The 15,299-nt window shown below is 41.6% G+C and overlaps 1 protein-coding gene across 1 annotated transcript in view; it reads left to right on the top strand.

The window, feature by feature from the left end:
- The window catches only part of LOC102934244 (maltase-glucoamylase, intestinal-like), a 91,305-nt gene that overhangs the window by 41,630 nt on the left and 34,376 nt on the right, over nt 1–15,299 (top strand). Inside the window, exons 8-10 of the mRNA XM_007056426.2 lie at nt 10,392–10,505; nt 10,619–10,735; nt 10,816–10,900. Coding sequence (XP_007056488.2) covers nt 10,392–10,505; nt 10,619–10,735; nt 10,816–10,900 — 316 coding nt within the window. The remainder of the gene's footprint in view (nt 1–10,391; nt 10,506–10,618; nt 10,736–10,815; nt 10,901–15,299) is intronic.

Raw genomic sequence — 15,299 nt, 5'->3', positions numbered from 1 at the left:
GTTTACATTTAACACAGTACTGTAGTGTGCTTATTTTTTATTTTATTTTTGACAGGTTTCAGAGTAACAGCCATGTTAGTCTGTATTCGCAAAAAGAAAAGGAGTACTTGTGGCACCTTAGAGACTAACACATTTATTTGAGCATAAGCCTTCGTGAGCTACAGCTCACTTCATCAGATGCATACTGTGGAAAGTGTTCAAGATCTTTTTATATACACACAAAGCATGAAAAAATACCTCCTCCCACCCCACTCGCCTGCTGGTAATAGCTTATCTAAAGTGATTACTCTCCTTACAATGTGTATGATAATCAATTTGGGCCATTTCCAGCACTAATCCAGGTTATCTATCATACACACTGTAAGGAGAGTGGTCACTTTAGATAAGCTATTACCAGCAGGAGAGTGGGTTTGTGTGGCGGGGGGGGGGGGGTGAGAAAACCTGGATTTGTGCTGGAAATGGCCCAACTTGATTATCATACACATTGTAAGGAGAGTGATCACTTTAGATAAGCTATTACCAGCAGGAGAGTGGGGTGGGGGAAAGTATTTTTTCATGCTTTGTGTGTACATAAAAAGATCTTCTACACTTTCCACAGTATGCATCTGATGAAGTGAGCTGTAGCTGACGAAAGCTTATGCTCAGATAAATTGGTTAGTCTCTAAGGTGCCACAAGTACTCCTTTTCTTTTTATTTTATTTTTGTCTCTGCTGCTGCCTGATTGCATACTTCCGGTTCCAAATGAGGTGTGTGGTGGACTGGCCAGTTTGTAACCCTGGTGTTAGTAATTCTGAGGTTCTACTGTAGTAACATTCACCCAGCTGGGAAACAAATGATCCATGTAACCAAAGTGGTCAGTCATCAATGATAACAACAAATAGTGATACATGTGGTGAATACAGCTGGCAAAACTCACAATTTCTGGTTCATCAAAAATTTCACCAGTTTGCAATTTCCTGTGAACTGGAGATTCCGAGATCTTTTCTGAAACATGATGTTTCCAAATGGAAAAAAGCAATTCTCCAGACCCTGCAGCTGCTGAGTGAAATTGACATGATTATTATTTGCTTCACTGCTGCCCACCACTGATGCTATTTAGTGGTAGGCCACCATGAGACTGACAAGAATCATGTCAATTTTACTAAACAGCTGCCAGGACTTTCAGGATCTGCAGCTCCAGGGCATTCCCACTATGTTGACTGCTGTGGGCCAGGTATCCCAGACTTCCAGACTCCCGTAGTATAGCTAGCCTACCAGGCTGCAGGAGTTGGGTAGCTCAGGGAACCAGCTGGCCTGGGAGTCTGAAAGCACTGTGGTCTACAGCGCAGGGCAGTCCCAGGATTTCCAGGCTCCTGGCTTCGTGGCAGGACTTTGGGACTGTGCTTTTAAGGGCTGAGCTTCCCAAACAGAGTCTGGGTAGGGCACTGTGAAGCTGTTGCTATTGTTATGTATAGGCAGTTGGAATTGGACACAGGATAAAGTAGGTTTCAGAGTAGCAGCCATGTTAGTCTGTATCCGCAAAAAGAAAAGGAGGACTTGTGGCACCTTAGAGACTAACAAATTTATTTGAGCATAAGCTTTTGTGAGCTACAGCTCACTTCATCAGATGCATTCAGTGGAAAATACAGTGGGGAGATTTATATACACAGAGAACATGAAACAATGGGTGTTATCATACACACTGTAATGAGAGTGATCAGGTAAGGTGAGCTATTACCAGCAGGAGAGCGGGGGTAGGGGGGTACCTTTTGTAGTGATAATCAAGGTGGGCCATTTCCAGCAGTTGACAAGAACGTCTGAGGAACAGCGGGGGGAGGTAGGGGAAATAAACATGGGGAAATAGTTTTACTTTGTGTAATGACCCATCCACTCCCAGTCTTTATTCAAGCCTAAGTTAAGCCTAAGTAAACTGTATCCAGTTTGCAAATTAATTCCAATTCAGCAGTCTCTCATTGGAGTCTGTTTCTGAAGTTTTTGTTGTTGAAGAATTGCCACTTTTAGGTCTGTAATTGAGTGACCAAAGAGATTGAAGTGTTCTCCGACTGGTTTTTGAATGTTACAATTCTTGACGTCTGATTTTTGTCCATTTATTCTTTTACGTAGAGACTGTCCAGTTTTGCCAACGTTCAAGGCAGAGGAGCATTGCTGGCACATGATGGCATATATCACATTGGTAGATGTGCAGGTGAACGAGCCTCTGATAGTGTGGCTGATGTGATTAGGGCCTATGATGGTGTCCCCTGAATAGATATGTGGGCACAGTTGGCAACGGGCTTTGTTGCAAGGATAGGTCCCTGGGTTAGTGGTTCTGTTGTGTGGTGTGTGGTTGCTGGTGAGTATTTGCTTCAGGTTGAGGGGCTGTCTGTAAGCATGGACTGGCCTGTCTCCCAAGATCTGTGAGAGTGATGGGTTATCCTTCAGGATAGGTTGTAGATCCTTGATGATGCGTTGGAGAGGTTTTAGTTGGGGGCTGAAGGTGATGGCTAGTGGTGTTCTGTTCTTTTCTTTGTTGGGCCTGTCCTGTAGTAGGTGACTTCTGGGTACTCTTCTGGCTCTGTCAATCTGTTTCTTCACTTCAGCAGGTGGGTATTGTAATTGTAAGAATGCTTGATAGAGATCTTGTAGGTGTTTGTCTCTGTCTGAGGGGTTGGAGCAAATGCGGTTGTATCATAGAGCGTGGCTGTAGACAATGGATTGTGTGGTGTGGTCTGGATGAAAGCTGGAGGTATGTAGGTAGGCATAGCGCTATGCCTGGAAGTTTGGGGTCCATGGCCTCAGAGCTTTCCACATGGTGAGATTGCCCTGGAGCCACAGACCCTGGAAGCCCTGTGGTCTCCAGGACTGAGGCCTCCATCCCATGGATCCTGGAAGCCTGGGATGGCGTGGCTCCCCAGCAGCTATGGGAAGCTTACCTGCAATTTGACCAAAATTAATCAAATCCAGATGTTTCTGCAAAATTTCCAGCTAGCTCTAGTGTTGAGCACAGTTTGCCAGCAATTCACAGCCTAAAATATATTCACAGAAAGGGCCAGCAGTTGTAAGTCAGCATAGCTCCATTGGAGTTAATGGAGTTATACCAGTTTCCAGCAACTGAGGACCTGGCCCACCATGTTTAAATAATTTTGAGTAATGAACAAATGAATGAAAAAAACTAGTCTGTTCACGAACCATTTGCAAATAGAAAATAGGGGAAAAGGCCTAAATGCAAAGGGCAATAGAAGTGCAAAAAATTATTGCTATATAAATCTAAATTTAGATCACTAAATTAATATAACATATAAAAATGAAGAATTCTTAATACAGGCTATAAATTAATAGAAACTAGGTAATATAACAGAAAGAAACTAACCTGCAGCTAGGGAACATTTTTTACACATCCCAAGAACTGTGTTGTCCGCTGATGAAAACATGACAAAGACTGGTCTAGTTTGTCCTGCCCTACAGTGGGTCACTGTCAGCCATGGATGAATGCAAATATATTCAATCATCTTTGAAATGCTAATGGAGAGTATAGGTTGCATTGGCAGTGAAGATTTTCATCTTCACTTTAGTGTAGTTACTGGAATTTCTATCATCCTTTTATTGTTCTCATTCTTTAGTGATGTAAATCACTCCCATAAATTGAGTCAGGAGCTGGAACATTATTAAGAGTTTCATTCCAAGGTGACAGCAAAGCTATCCTAACTAAAGTCAAGGCAAGTGTAATCCAGTTTTCTTGATTTTGAAAACTAATTTTCCATTTTCAATTCCCTTGGAGGATCAGTTGCAGAGAGAGAGTTCTTGTGCATCAAAATTTAGAATCTCTGATTATGATTTCAGGAATGGTGATTAAATATATATTATACCTTGACCGCATAAAACCCAAGTAAACAGTTTTGTGATGATGTGGTGGATGGAGAGGGCAGAATCTTGAACTCATGGGCAGAGTGGCAGAGAGTGTAGCAGTCATTCAGCCATCTAAACAAAATTCCAACACCGGGGGATAAGAAACTCAATCCCTGAGAATCTTCTGTGTTATTGATTTGTCCTCATTACCAACTCTATGGCCATGGCTTTCCCCCTATTGCCCATTTCTATGATGGCATATACAGAGTTGAAAAGATGATCAGTGCAGATACATGCATGAGGTACTAAGTCTCCCCCCCCCACACACACTTTTATCTAGATACTGATATCTTGAAAATGGGGTCATATCTGAGTGCAGTCTGGCACCTGTGCATCGGAAATGCTACAGCGTTGTTGTGCTAGAAGTCTTCTATTGCCTCTCAGCCCCAGGATGAATTTTAACTAAGGGTATCATGACTTGTTCACCGTGGTTATCTTGAACTGTGTTCCCATTTTCAAATGTGACTTATTCTGAGTCAGAACAAATGTATTGTTTAGAATCAAAGCAAGATGTTCTAAAAGTAACAATGATTATAAAGTAAAATGATAAACATTTATTACAGCAAAATTTAATGAAACCCCTTGTATGTTACTCATTAAATCATTCTAGAAAATGAAATAGCTAAGAATGAAATTAATTGGAACATAAGAACAAATGAACGGTCATACTGGGTCAGATCAAAGGTCCATCTAGCCCAGTGTCCTGTCTTCCAACAGTGGCCAATGCCAGGTGCCCCAGAGAGAATGAACAGAACAGGTAATCATCAAGTGATCCATCCCCTGTCGCCCATTCTCAGCTTCTGGCAAACAGAGGTGAGGGACACCATCCCTGTCCATCCTGGCTAATAGCCATTGATGGACCTATCCTCCATGAATTTATCTAGTTCTTTTTTGAACACTGTTATAGTCTTGGCCTTCACAACATCCTCTGTCAAGGAATTCCACAGGTTGACTGGGCGTTGTGTGAAAAAAATACTTCCTTTTGTTTGTTTTAAACCTGCTGCTATTAATTTCATTTGGTGGCCCCTAGTTCTTGTGTTATGAGAAGGAGAAAATAACACTTCCTTATTTAGTTTCTCCACACCAGTCATGATTTTATAGACGTCTATCATATCCCCCTCTTAGTCGTCTCTTTTCCAAGCTGAAAAGTCCCAGTCCTATTAATCTCTCCTCATACAGAAGCCTTTCCATACCCCTCATCATTTTTGTTTCCCTTTTCTGAACCTTTTCCAATACCAATATATCTTTTTTGAGATGGGGCGACTACATCTGCACGCAGTATTCAAGATGTGGGCAAACCATGGATGTATATGAAGGCAATATGATATTTTCTGTCTTATCTATCCCTTTCTTAATATTCCCCACGTTCTGTTCCCTTTTTTGACCGCCATTGCACACTCAGAGAACTATCCACAATGACTCCAAGATCTCTTTCTTGAGTGGTAACAGCTAATTTAGACCCCATCATTTTATATGTATAGTTGGGATTATGTTTTCCAATGTGCATTACTTTGCATTTATCAACATTTAATTTCATCTGTCATTTTGTTGCCCAGTCACCCAGTTTTGAGAGATCCTTTTGTAGCTCTTCGCAGTCTGCCTAGGACTTAACTCTCTTGAGTAGTTTTGTATCATCTGCAAATTTTGCCACCTTACTGTTTACCCCATTTTCCAGATAATTTATGACTATGTTAAATAGGACTGGGCCCAGTACAGACCCCTGTGGGACACCACTATTTACCTCTCTCCATTCTGAAAACTGACCATTTATTCCTACCCTTTGTTTTCTATCTTTTAATCAGTTACCGATCCATGAGAGAACCTTCCTTCTTATCCCATGACTGCTTACTTTGCTTAAGAACCTTTGGTGACGGACCTTATCAAAGCCTTTCTGAAAATCTAAATACACTATATCCACTGGAACCCCTTTGTCCACATGCTTGTTGACCCCCTCAAAGAATTCTAGTAGATTGGTGAGGCACGATTTCCCTTTACTAAAACCATGTTGACTCTTCCCCAACAAATTATGTTAATCTATTTGTCTGATCATTTTGTTCTTTACTATAGTTTCAACCAGTTTGCCCAGTACTGAAGTTAGGCTTACTGACCTGTAATTGCCAGGGTCGCCTCTGGAGCCCTTTTTAAAGATTAGCATCACATTAGCTATCCTCCAGTCATTTGGTACAGAAGCGGATTTAAATGGTAGGTTACAGGCTACAGTTAGTAGTCCTGCAATTTCACATTTGAGTTCCTTCAGAACTCTTGGGTAAATACCATCTGGTCCTGGTGACTTATTACTGTTTAGTTTATGTATTTGTTCCAAAACCTCCTCTAATGACACCTCAATCTGGGACAGTTCCTCAGCATTTGTCACCTAAAAAGAATGGTTCAGGTTTGGGAATCTCCCTCACATCCTCAACTGTGAAGACTGATACAAATAATTCATTTAGTTTCTCTGCAATGGCCTTATCGTCCTTGAGTGCTCCTTTAGCATCTTGATTGTCCAGTGGCCCCACTGGCTGTTTAGCAGCCTTCCTGCTTCTGATGTACTTAAAAAAATGTTTGCTATTACTTTTTGAGTCTTTGGCTAACTGTAATTTAAATTCTTTTTTGGCCTTCCTAATTATATTTTTACACTTTATTTGCCCGAGTTTATGCTCCTTTCTGCTTTCCTCACTAGGATTTAACTTCCACTTTTTAAAGGATGCTTTTTTGCCTCTCCCTGCTTCTTTTACTTTGTTGTTTAGCCACAGTGGCTCTTTTTTGGTTCTCATACTATGTTGTTTAATTTGGAGTATACATTTAAGTTGAGCCTCTATTATAGTGTCTTTAAAAAGTTTTCCTGCAGCTTGCACAGATTTTACTTTGGTGCTGTAATTTTTAATTTCTGTTTAACTAACCTCCTCATTTTTGTGTAGTTCCCCTTTCTGGAATTAAATGCTACAGTGTTGGGCTGCTGTGGTGTTTTCCCTGCCACAGGGATGTTAAATTTAATTATATTATGGTCACTATTACCAAGTGGTCCAGCTATATTCACCTCTTGGACCAGATCCTGTGCTGCACTTAGGACTAAATCAAGAATTGCCTCTCCTCTTGTGGGTTCCAGGACTAGCTGCTCCAAGAAGCAGTCATTTAAGTCATTTAAAATCATTTAACATTTTTTAATTAGCTAGACTTCAGGATTAAAAATAATATTCAATTATTTTAGCAGCTAGGGATCCAGTTTTGTGAGGTGCTGAGGCTTAACTTTTCAAATGTGGGTGCATACAATTGGGCCCCAAATCCATTTTTGGGCACATAGATAAGTGTGGCCTGATTTTTGAGAGGTGCTGATTACCGACAACTCTCACTGAAGCCAATGAAATTTGAAAGTGCATAGCACCTCCCAGAATCTGTCCCTAAATGAACAACTAAAAGCTATAGTGTCGGAAGAGTTAACGGGTGCTAAAAAAACTTTTTATTGAATGCAGAATCGGGTATGGCAGTTTTTGTTCTCGTTAGGATGATGTTAAAGCTGCATTATATAGTAGATTTATGCACTGGAATAACTTTTCAGCTAAAAGAAATCAGAGATTTTTATTAGGAATAGCTAATTAAGCCAACTTGTTAGAGCTTTGGTATCTCTTGGGAACCATCTTTTCCAGGATTAAAAAATAATTACTGCAGATGGACAGTTCTCTTTTTCAAAGCTGAACTACTTAAGTAGGTTAAAATTCTAATTAACACTTACATTACTTAATTATTAAGGCACCAGTTGCAGCTCCATGGTAAAGATTGAATTGAGTTTTGCACTTAAAATAGGGATTCAGCCTGTTTGTTTTACACTGAAAAATCCAGTTTGTTCTCGCCAAAATTTCAGCATTGGCTTTTTGAGCACAGAATGACTTTTTCAAGAATTTGCAAGTAAATCTGTTAATGTAGGAGTTCAAATTAATTTTAAAAGAAGATGTGATAGGCGCCGCCTCTTGTGAGTGCCTCCTGTCAGCTGGGTGTGATGCTGCAAGCTCTCCTGCCCCCAGCACAGCCCTGCAGGTTGTTGACCTCATTAGGTGGGTCGTCATTGGCTCAGCACTCTGGCCAACCCAGACAGTTTAAAATGGATGAACCCCTCCTGGGGTAGCAAAGACTTCAACACACTGCCCTCCCCAACGTCTTCAGCCCCGTCTCTGGGCTCCTTTAAGTCTTGCCCTTCACTTGGGCTTCCCAACAGAGCCTTGTCCCCTTCTTGGCACTTAGGCCACTTCACTAGTAGGCCAGTGAGGAGGATCTGGGCCTGTTCACTACTCTGGGCCCCAGCCCAGAGACCCTACACACAGCAGCCACACATTGCGTCCTTCAGTTTGATGTTGCTATTCCCTGGGCCTTTTTCCACGTAGCCTCTTTCTCTTCACCCTGATCTAATGGCTGAAGTTCTTAAATTCTTCCTCCTTGATGAATGCAAGTATCACCAGAGCCTATCTTCTGGTTCTCTTCTTGAGCTCCTGTGACCAGCACTGAGCACCCTTCCTTGCTCCTCTGGTCCCACCAGGAACTGACCTGCTAATGCCCTGAAGCTCCTTTTATCTGAGCCTGCTGAGCTCTGATTGGCTGCTCGTATGCAACATCTCTTGGCAGGCTTACCTCTACTGCTCCTTCCTAGCATGGAATGTGGTAAGACAGCAGGGCCTCTAGCAGGGGGCTTGAAAGGGCTAGGTACACCCAATCACAGAAGCCTTTTGAGAAATTTACAGTTGGTATCAAACCTTTTTTTTGTCCCTCATTATCTTAATAATGGAATATCACAGATTCTTCAAACTTCCCTTATAATTAAAACTCACTGAAATAATGTACAGTAGTCTACATTTGAAGAATTGTTTCTAGAACTAATAAATAATTTTTTCCTGTTATTCTTCATAACTAAAAGTTGCTCCTTCAGCAGAGTCTGAAGAATATTGTTCTATTACAGAGAACTCACAAAGAACCGTCACATTTCAAAATGGCTGTAATCTTCCATTTTTCCTCAGTGTTATTGAGGGGACAGTAGCCCCCACATAAGGAAGAATTGAAAAGATCATCTATCTCCTTTTACTCTCAACTGGACTGAGGCCACTGACTGCCTGAGCAAAGTTGGCTACTTTCTCCATTCGCCTGGTCCTCAGTGTTCCTGACAACACAGTGGGCCACCATCTTCTCTAAAGGCAGCTTGGCTTCACCCTCTTGGAAAAAATGGAGTACTTGTACCACCTTAGAGCCTAACAAATTTATTTGAGCATAAGCTTTCGTGAGCTACAGCTCACTTCATCTGATACATTCAGTGAGCTGTAGCTCACGAAAGCTTATGCTCAAATAAATTTGTTAGTCTCTAAGGTGCCACAAGTACTCCTTTTCTTTTTGCGAATACAGACTAACACGGCTGCTACTTTGAAACCTTTGAAAAAATGGGAAACAGTGGCCATTTGAAAGAGGGCTTGCAACTGAGGGAAGCTTTGCATTTCATCCATTAAAACAATGGGAGATGGTCGCCATTTTGAAAGGTAGGGCAGGAGGAAATGAAAAACTTGTGTGTTTAAGTGTGCATTGTATATGTATACAAAGGAATATATGGGGTGTAGAAGGGCGGGGAAGGGGATATGTGTGTATGTGTATATATATATGTGTATGTATATACAGAGAAATGTGGAGTACAGGAGGGAGGGGCGACTGGGCTAGAGTGTATGTGCAGGGGGAATGTAAGGAGGTGCAAGAAGCAGAGATATTTGGAGGACAGGAGAGGTGACACTGAGATGTACATTCCTGGTTTCTTTGAACTCTCCAGCATGGCATAAAGAAGCCAGAGTGTACTGGTGAATCTGAAGTGAGCATTTAAAAAATGATTTAAGGTTGATACCTCATATCTTCAAATCACTGGAAATATTACATAGTAACATTCCCTTTGAATTTCTTGTTTAGTGTTCATGAATGAAACTCTTAATGAAATGGAAGTTCCCAGACAAAATTTATGTTAAAGTGGAGTTAAGGTTGAGAATATATATCAGTAATTTAGGGTAAAATATGTTACAGGGCTATTGTAATTATCCCAGAATCAAGTGTTATAAAGTCAGGAAATTCAGATTTAAGGTTGAACTTAAAAAAATGCAGACATATTAAGGTGTTGTATTAAGGAAAGGCACAACTGGGTACCCAAACAAGCTTATCTCTGCCAAATAGTGACACCATGATGGGGGTCAGGGGGAAAGAGAAAAATTATAATGCTTCTTTAAAATCAGTTTAATCTAATATAGAATCACAAGCACTGACATTTCTTAAATGTATTGGATGATGTCCATTCACTCTGAAATTTCAGGGATTATAATGTTTGGTTTTGTACTGAGAGGTACTGTCAACTTTAACTCCATTTTAATGTAGTTTTAATCTAATATTAATACAATCTATATTAGCTATATCTGCCAAATTATTCTGAAAAGTAGTAATGAAAGTAGCTGTTATCATAGTGCTTATGATAATCCTCGGAATACCTTTTTTTTTAGGATCCTTTCCTAAGTAAGGATGAAGCACCAGGTACTTATTGGCCCTATGAACTTGGACAAGAAATGGGAATCTGGGTGAACAATTCTGATGGAGTAACTCCAGCTGTTGGCAAGGTTGGTTTATTAAATTAGCCTATATGTAGGTAGCAGTGTTGTTTTTCAGTGTTAGCGACTCTTCAAAATCAAAAGTCACAATATGTTAATCAAATACTTACGGTCAATTCCAGGCATGGCCCCCAGGAGATTCGGTGTTTCCTGACTACACTAACCCCAGGACAGCTGACTGGTGGATCCAGATGTGTATTGAGTTCAAAACTGTCCTTGACTATGACGGACTCTGGATTGTATGTCTGAGTATATTTTCCTTCTCTTTTTTCCAAAATAAAGAAGACAACTTGTACATATGTAAAACTTTTTATTTAAGGATATGAATGAACCAGCCAATTTTGGAACTGGCCAGTACCCAGGCTGTGCTCTTAATGACCTCAACTACCCTCCTTATGTTCCTAGTAAGTGCCTTTTAAAAAACTCTTTATCTGGATTGGTTATTTCCTCAAACAGTGCAAAGTTTCTTGTTTTCCATCTTTACTTGCCTATTGTGCCATCAGTATGGATTCAGTTACATAATCATTTAAGGTTCAGTTATCCCCAGCCTTTAAGGGGGAGAAAGCATAAAAACATTCTTCAGTCAGTCTGGCGACTGTGCCAGAGGGCTAAGCAAATGGCATTCCTTGCACTTCTCCAAGTGAAAGACCTGCTTCAAGCTAGTGCTACTGCTGGTATTACCACCCCATGGTCTTTTGTATGGCCTCATCACGCACACTGGTTAGCAGAGCTGGCCTCAAATAGGAAAAAAGTGCACCCTGCAACCTGTGAAAGGATAGCTGTCACTGGGTGGCTGGCCCCTTTAAGCAGAGATGGACCCACCCCCATCTGTGACACAATTAGCTTGCTTCCCCAGATGAGGAGAAGAAGAAAGGTCATGTAACTTGCACGTGAGGTGCTTTAATTAGGCCTCCTAGTGAAAGATAGGAGGCCTAGGTAAAGTTTCTTGCAACGAAGGAAGAGCAGAAAGACTCCAAGATGGAAAACATGGGAGTTGCAGCAAAAGATCCAGTGGCAACTTGAAGGAGTCTAGGTGGGTCTGAGGGGGACAGAGACTGAAAAGAGCTCAGGAGAGACTGAAAACTGAGCTAGAGGGATTGCAGAAGAGTGTCTGAGAAGCAGACCCTCAGGATGCAGGAGCTGGGCCCAGCTTGAGACTGGGCTGTAGACTCTGTGGTGGATTTTTGTGTTTGTTGTTTTTGGACTGGTATACCCCAGAAGGGGGGATTATTGTAAAATGACTCGGGCCAAGCCATTGGAGTAGCTAAACCAGGCTGTGGGGGGTTTATTTGAGAAGCCCTGAGGAGAGGAAACTGAGTCAGAGCTGCTGTAGAGCCACCCCAGGCCAAGAGAGGGCACTCAAGAAACAGCGATCCAGCCACAGTGGCACAGAAGCTGTGCTCCTCTGCTGCCCTTAGAGGCACACAAGTGAGCTCCGGGAATTCATTCTGCAGATTGGCCCTCTGCCCTTTCCCCTACTGTGGGCTACAGCTTTCAACCGTAATTAAGCCCTTAGTGGCTCTCTAAATCACAAGCAGCAGGAAGAAAACTTAGATATTTCAAGTCCATATTTTATATGGGAGGGAAAAATATTACAAAGATTTGAAAATGTGTCAAATTCTCTATGTATATACAGCAATAGCAGCTGTGTGTGCTGCACAAGTGTCTGTGGAATTTCTTTGGAAGTGCTTAGATGCTTTGCAGAACCCTCTGTGAATTCCCTCAGGAAGTGTGTGAATTCTTTTCTCCCACGTTGTGTGAATACAGTGTTGCTTTAATGTGAGAACACTGTAAGTTTTACCACAAGTTTGACTTGTGACATTGTATGGGACAAGGGTATATCACTCTCAAGTCAATGTCACCTCACAAGAGGTTCCTGAATTTAGCATCAAAATAACTTGCACAGATACACACACAATCTTACAATCCGCACAAAGTACTAGTTCTACTAGTATTTCAGTGAGGAGATATCCAATGGGTTATCTTATTAGTAATCTTAAAGGCTCCTTTATTCCCTTCACATTGGCTAAAACAATGCCTCACAGATGCACTTTTACTGGCTCACTAAGCAGCCAGGACTTTATCATTAGGTAACGTGTAGATCAGCAGTTCTCAGACTGTGGGTCTGGACCCCAAAGTGGGTCATGACCCCATTTTAATGGGGTCACCAGGGCTGAAGTTAGACTTGCTGGAGCCTGGGGCCGAAGCGCAAGCCCCACTGACCAGGGCTGAAGCTGAAGCCTGAGGGCTTCAGTCCTTGGTGTTGGGGCTCAGGGTTATGGGCCCCCTGCTTGGGGCTCAAGCTGTTGGGCTTCAGCTTTGCCCCCACCCCACGTGGGACAGTGGGGTTCAGGCAGGGTCAGGCTTTGGTCCCCCCTCCTTGGTTGTCAGAAGGGGGTCGGGGGTGCAATGAAGTTTGAGAACCGCTGGTGTAGATCATGGAATATAGGCAGTAATGAAATTCCATTCTAGGAAGGGAATACACTGCCATCCCAGAATTTTTTTTTCTTTGGGTTGTGGTATGCAAGGCTTGAAAACCACTTTTCTGCCAGGCAAGGGAGCAAATTTAGGGCAAATTGTCATGGGCATAGTTTGGGGGAGAGAGCGGGGGGCATTGTCCCCCCAAATTGCAAGCCTTAGGCAGGCGTGGAATTTGCCTTCCCCCACGTGTGGCCCATTGGCCTGACTGGAGCCCTCCCCCAACTCCCCCAAATATTAAAGTCGAACTACGGCTAGGCAAATTTGTTGCTGTTTTGTACTGGTGCAATTTCATTAAAATAGCATGTAGTTCCCAATTGCCATTTCCCCCCTGAATTCTCTGATTTTGCGGTAAACATGTGTGAACTGAATCATGAGTTTTGTGTAGTTCTAAGGCCTGATCCAAACCTCACTGTAGTCAGTAGGAATCTTTCTACTGCCTTGAATGGGCTTTGGATCAGACCCTCTATGTTGTGCTGTAGGTGTCACTTGGATGTGAGAGGTTAAACTTCAGCCCATCTGTGATGAAAGGTCAAGATTCCTAGGCACTTTTCCAAAAAAGTAACTACTGTAGTTATCTCTGTATCCTTGGCAACACTTCTCTCGGGAAGATAGGTTCTAATAAAGTTGTATGAGAGTGATGGGGTGGACAAACCTCTTCCAGTACCCAACATGCCTGGTGTTAAAACTATGTCCCAGGAAACCAGAAGCCCTGCAGCTGGTGCCAACAATCCAGCAATTAATCTAGTCAGCATTTCACCAACAGACCCCTGCTGTGCTAGCAAGCCTAACTGGCAGCAGGCAGCTGATACAGTTCATTGTTGGCAGTGAAATATTGGATATTTTTACTTTGTTTTTCTCTGTTGCACTCCAATATGGATGCTTTGTAACAGTAACATTTTTATTTTTAAATCTCCTGTTCCCTCACTGAGGTGCTCAGGACACTGAACAAACTCATGAATGAAACACAACAAAAGTACAATATTATTAAAGATTGTAAAATACTGAAAACAATAGAAATTTTTTAAACAGGAAATGTCAAGAAGATTCTCACCCTGCTCCTGTATTTGTTGGAGTTTGTTGAACTTGACTATTACACACAGATCCTACCACTGCTACCCAGGCCAATCTCCCCACTGATTTCAAAGATCAAGCCCTTAAAGGCTTTCCATAGTCACCTTAAGTACGCCTCTTTTGTTGTTGGCATTAATTGTACCCACAAATAAGGTCACTGAAATATCTAAGCTGCTTTGCATTCACATATAACAAACTTAGCCACTGTTATCTCAACTGTACCCACTATTATTTGCACCTGTAATCTGAACCCATAAAAATGGAGGCCGAAGATTGAAAAGCTGGCCCTTAAAAAGCAATTTTCTATAAAAACCCCCTTAAGTTGTGGATTAATATACAATTGTGAAAATAAGCTGTATGATCGAGGCAGAAATCAAGGAGGCTTTGCAGTATTTAAAATAAGAATGAATCATGATAATAGGATTCTGTCTTGGTAATTTTATTTTACATTTCCCTTTGTTTCTTATGCAGGACAGAACTGATACTTACTTATCACCAGAATATTACACTTAGCCATAACTAGTGAATTGTCTGTCAAATTACTTGGAAATTGACTGTAAATTAAATGATTCCACATGCAATTCAGCCACAATGGAGACTTTACAGCCTGTTGTGTCAAAGGATCCAATCATAAAGATTCTAGCGCTAGAAGGAGAGTAGAGAGGACGTGCTAATATGGTTTCAGATCCTGGAGATTACATTTTGTAGTAATTTCAAACATACAGTAGCATGGGCTCCACTAGTTCCACAGTCTTTTAAGTCCGACATGCTGCAGGGAAAGAGAGGCAGGATTTGAGCCTCGTTATGAATTCTTACTCTGTCACAGAGGCCTTCCGAGTCACACTGCTTAATTGCCGTCTACAATGATAGTGACATGCAAATTGAGGACCCATGATTTCACATAATTATGCAAGGTCTTTGTGCCTTTGCATTTTTATTTTTGTTTGACACTGGAATTTACTAAAGTTTGTCACTCAATAGGAAACAAGTGTCACCCTGTAGGATTATTATTGATTCAGTGATTTTTCCTTTTGTGTGTTAGTATTTGAATCTACATTACCTTTCTAAAAGATCTGATTTTCTAGGCATAGAACTGGACTACATTAACACAGCCTACTCAATAGAAACATCCCTTTGAACATAACATATCTAGGGGTTTCCAGGTGCCTGGTTTTTGACTGGAAAGTCTAATCAAAATGGGAACCTGACAGTGTCCGGTCAGATGTCCTGACTGGACACCCAAAGTCCGGT

This window comes from Chelonia mydas, chromosome 1 (assembly GCF_015237465.2).
Source record: "Chelonia mydas isolate rCheMyd1 chromosome 1, rCheMyd1.pri.v2, whole genome shotgun sequence".
Taxonomy (NCBI): Eukaryota; Metazoa; Chordata; order Testudines; family Cheloniidae; genus Chelonia; species Chelonia mydas.
Note: the sequence above shows the minus strand (reverse complement) of the source record. Positions and strands in the feature narration are given on the sequence as shown.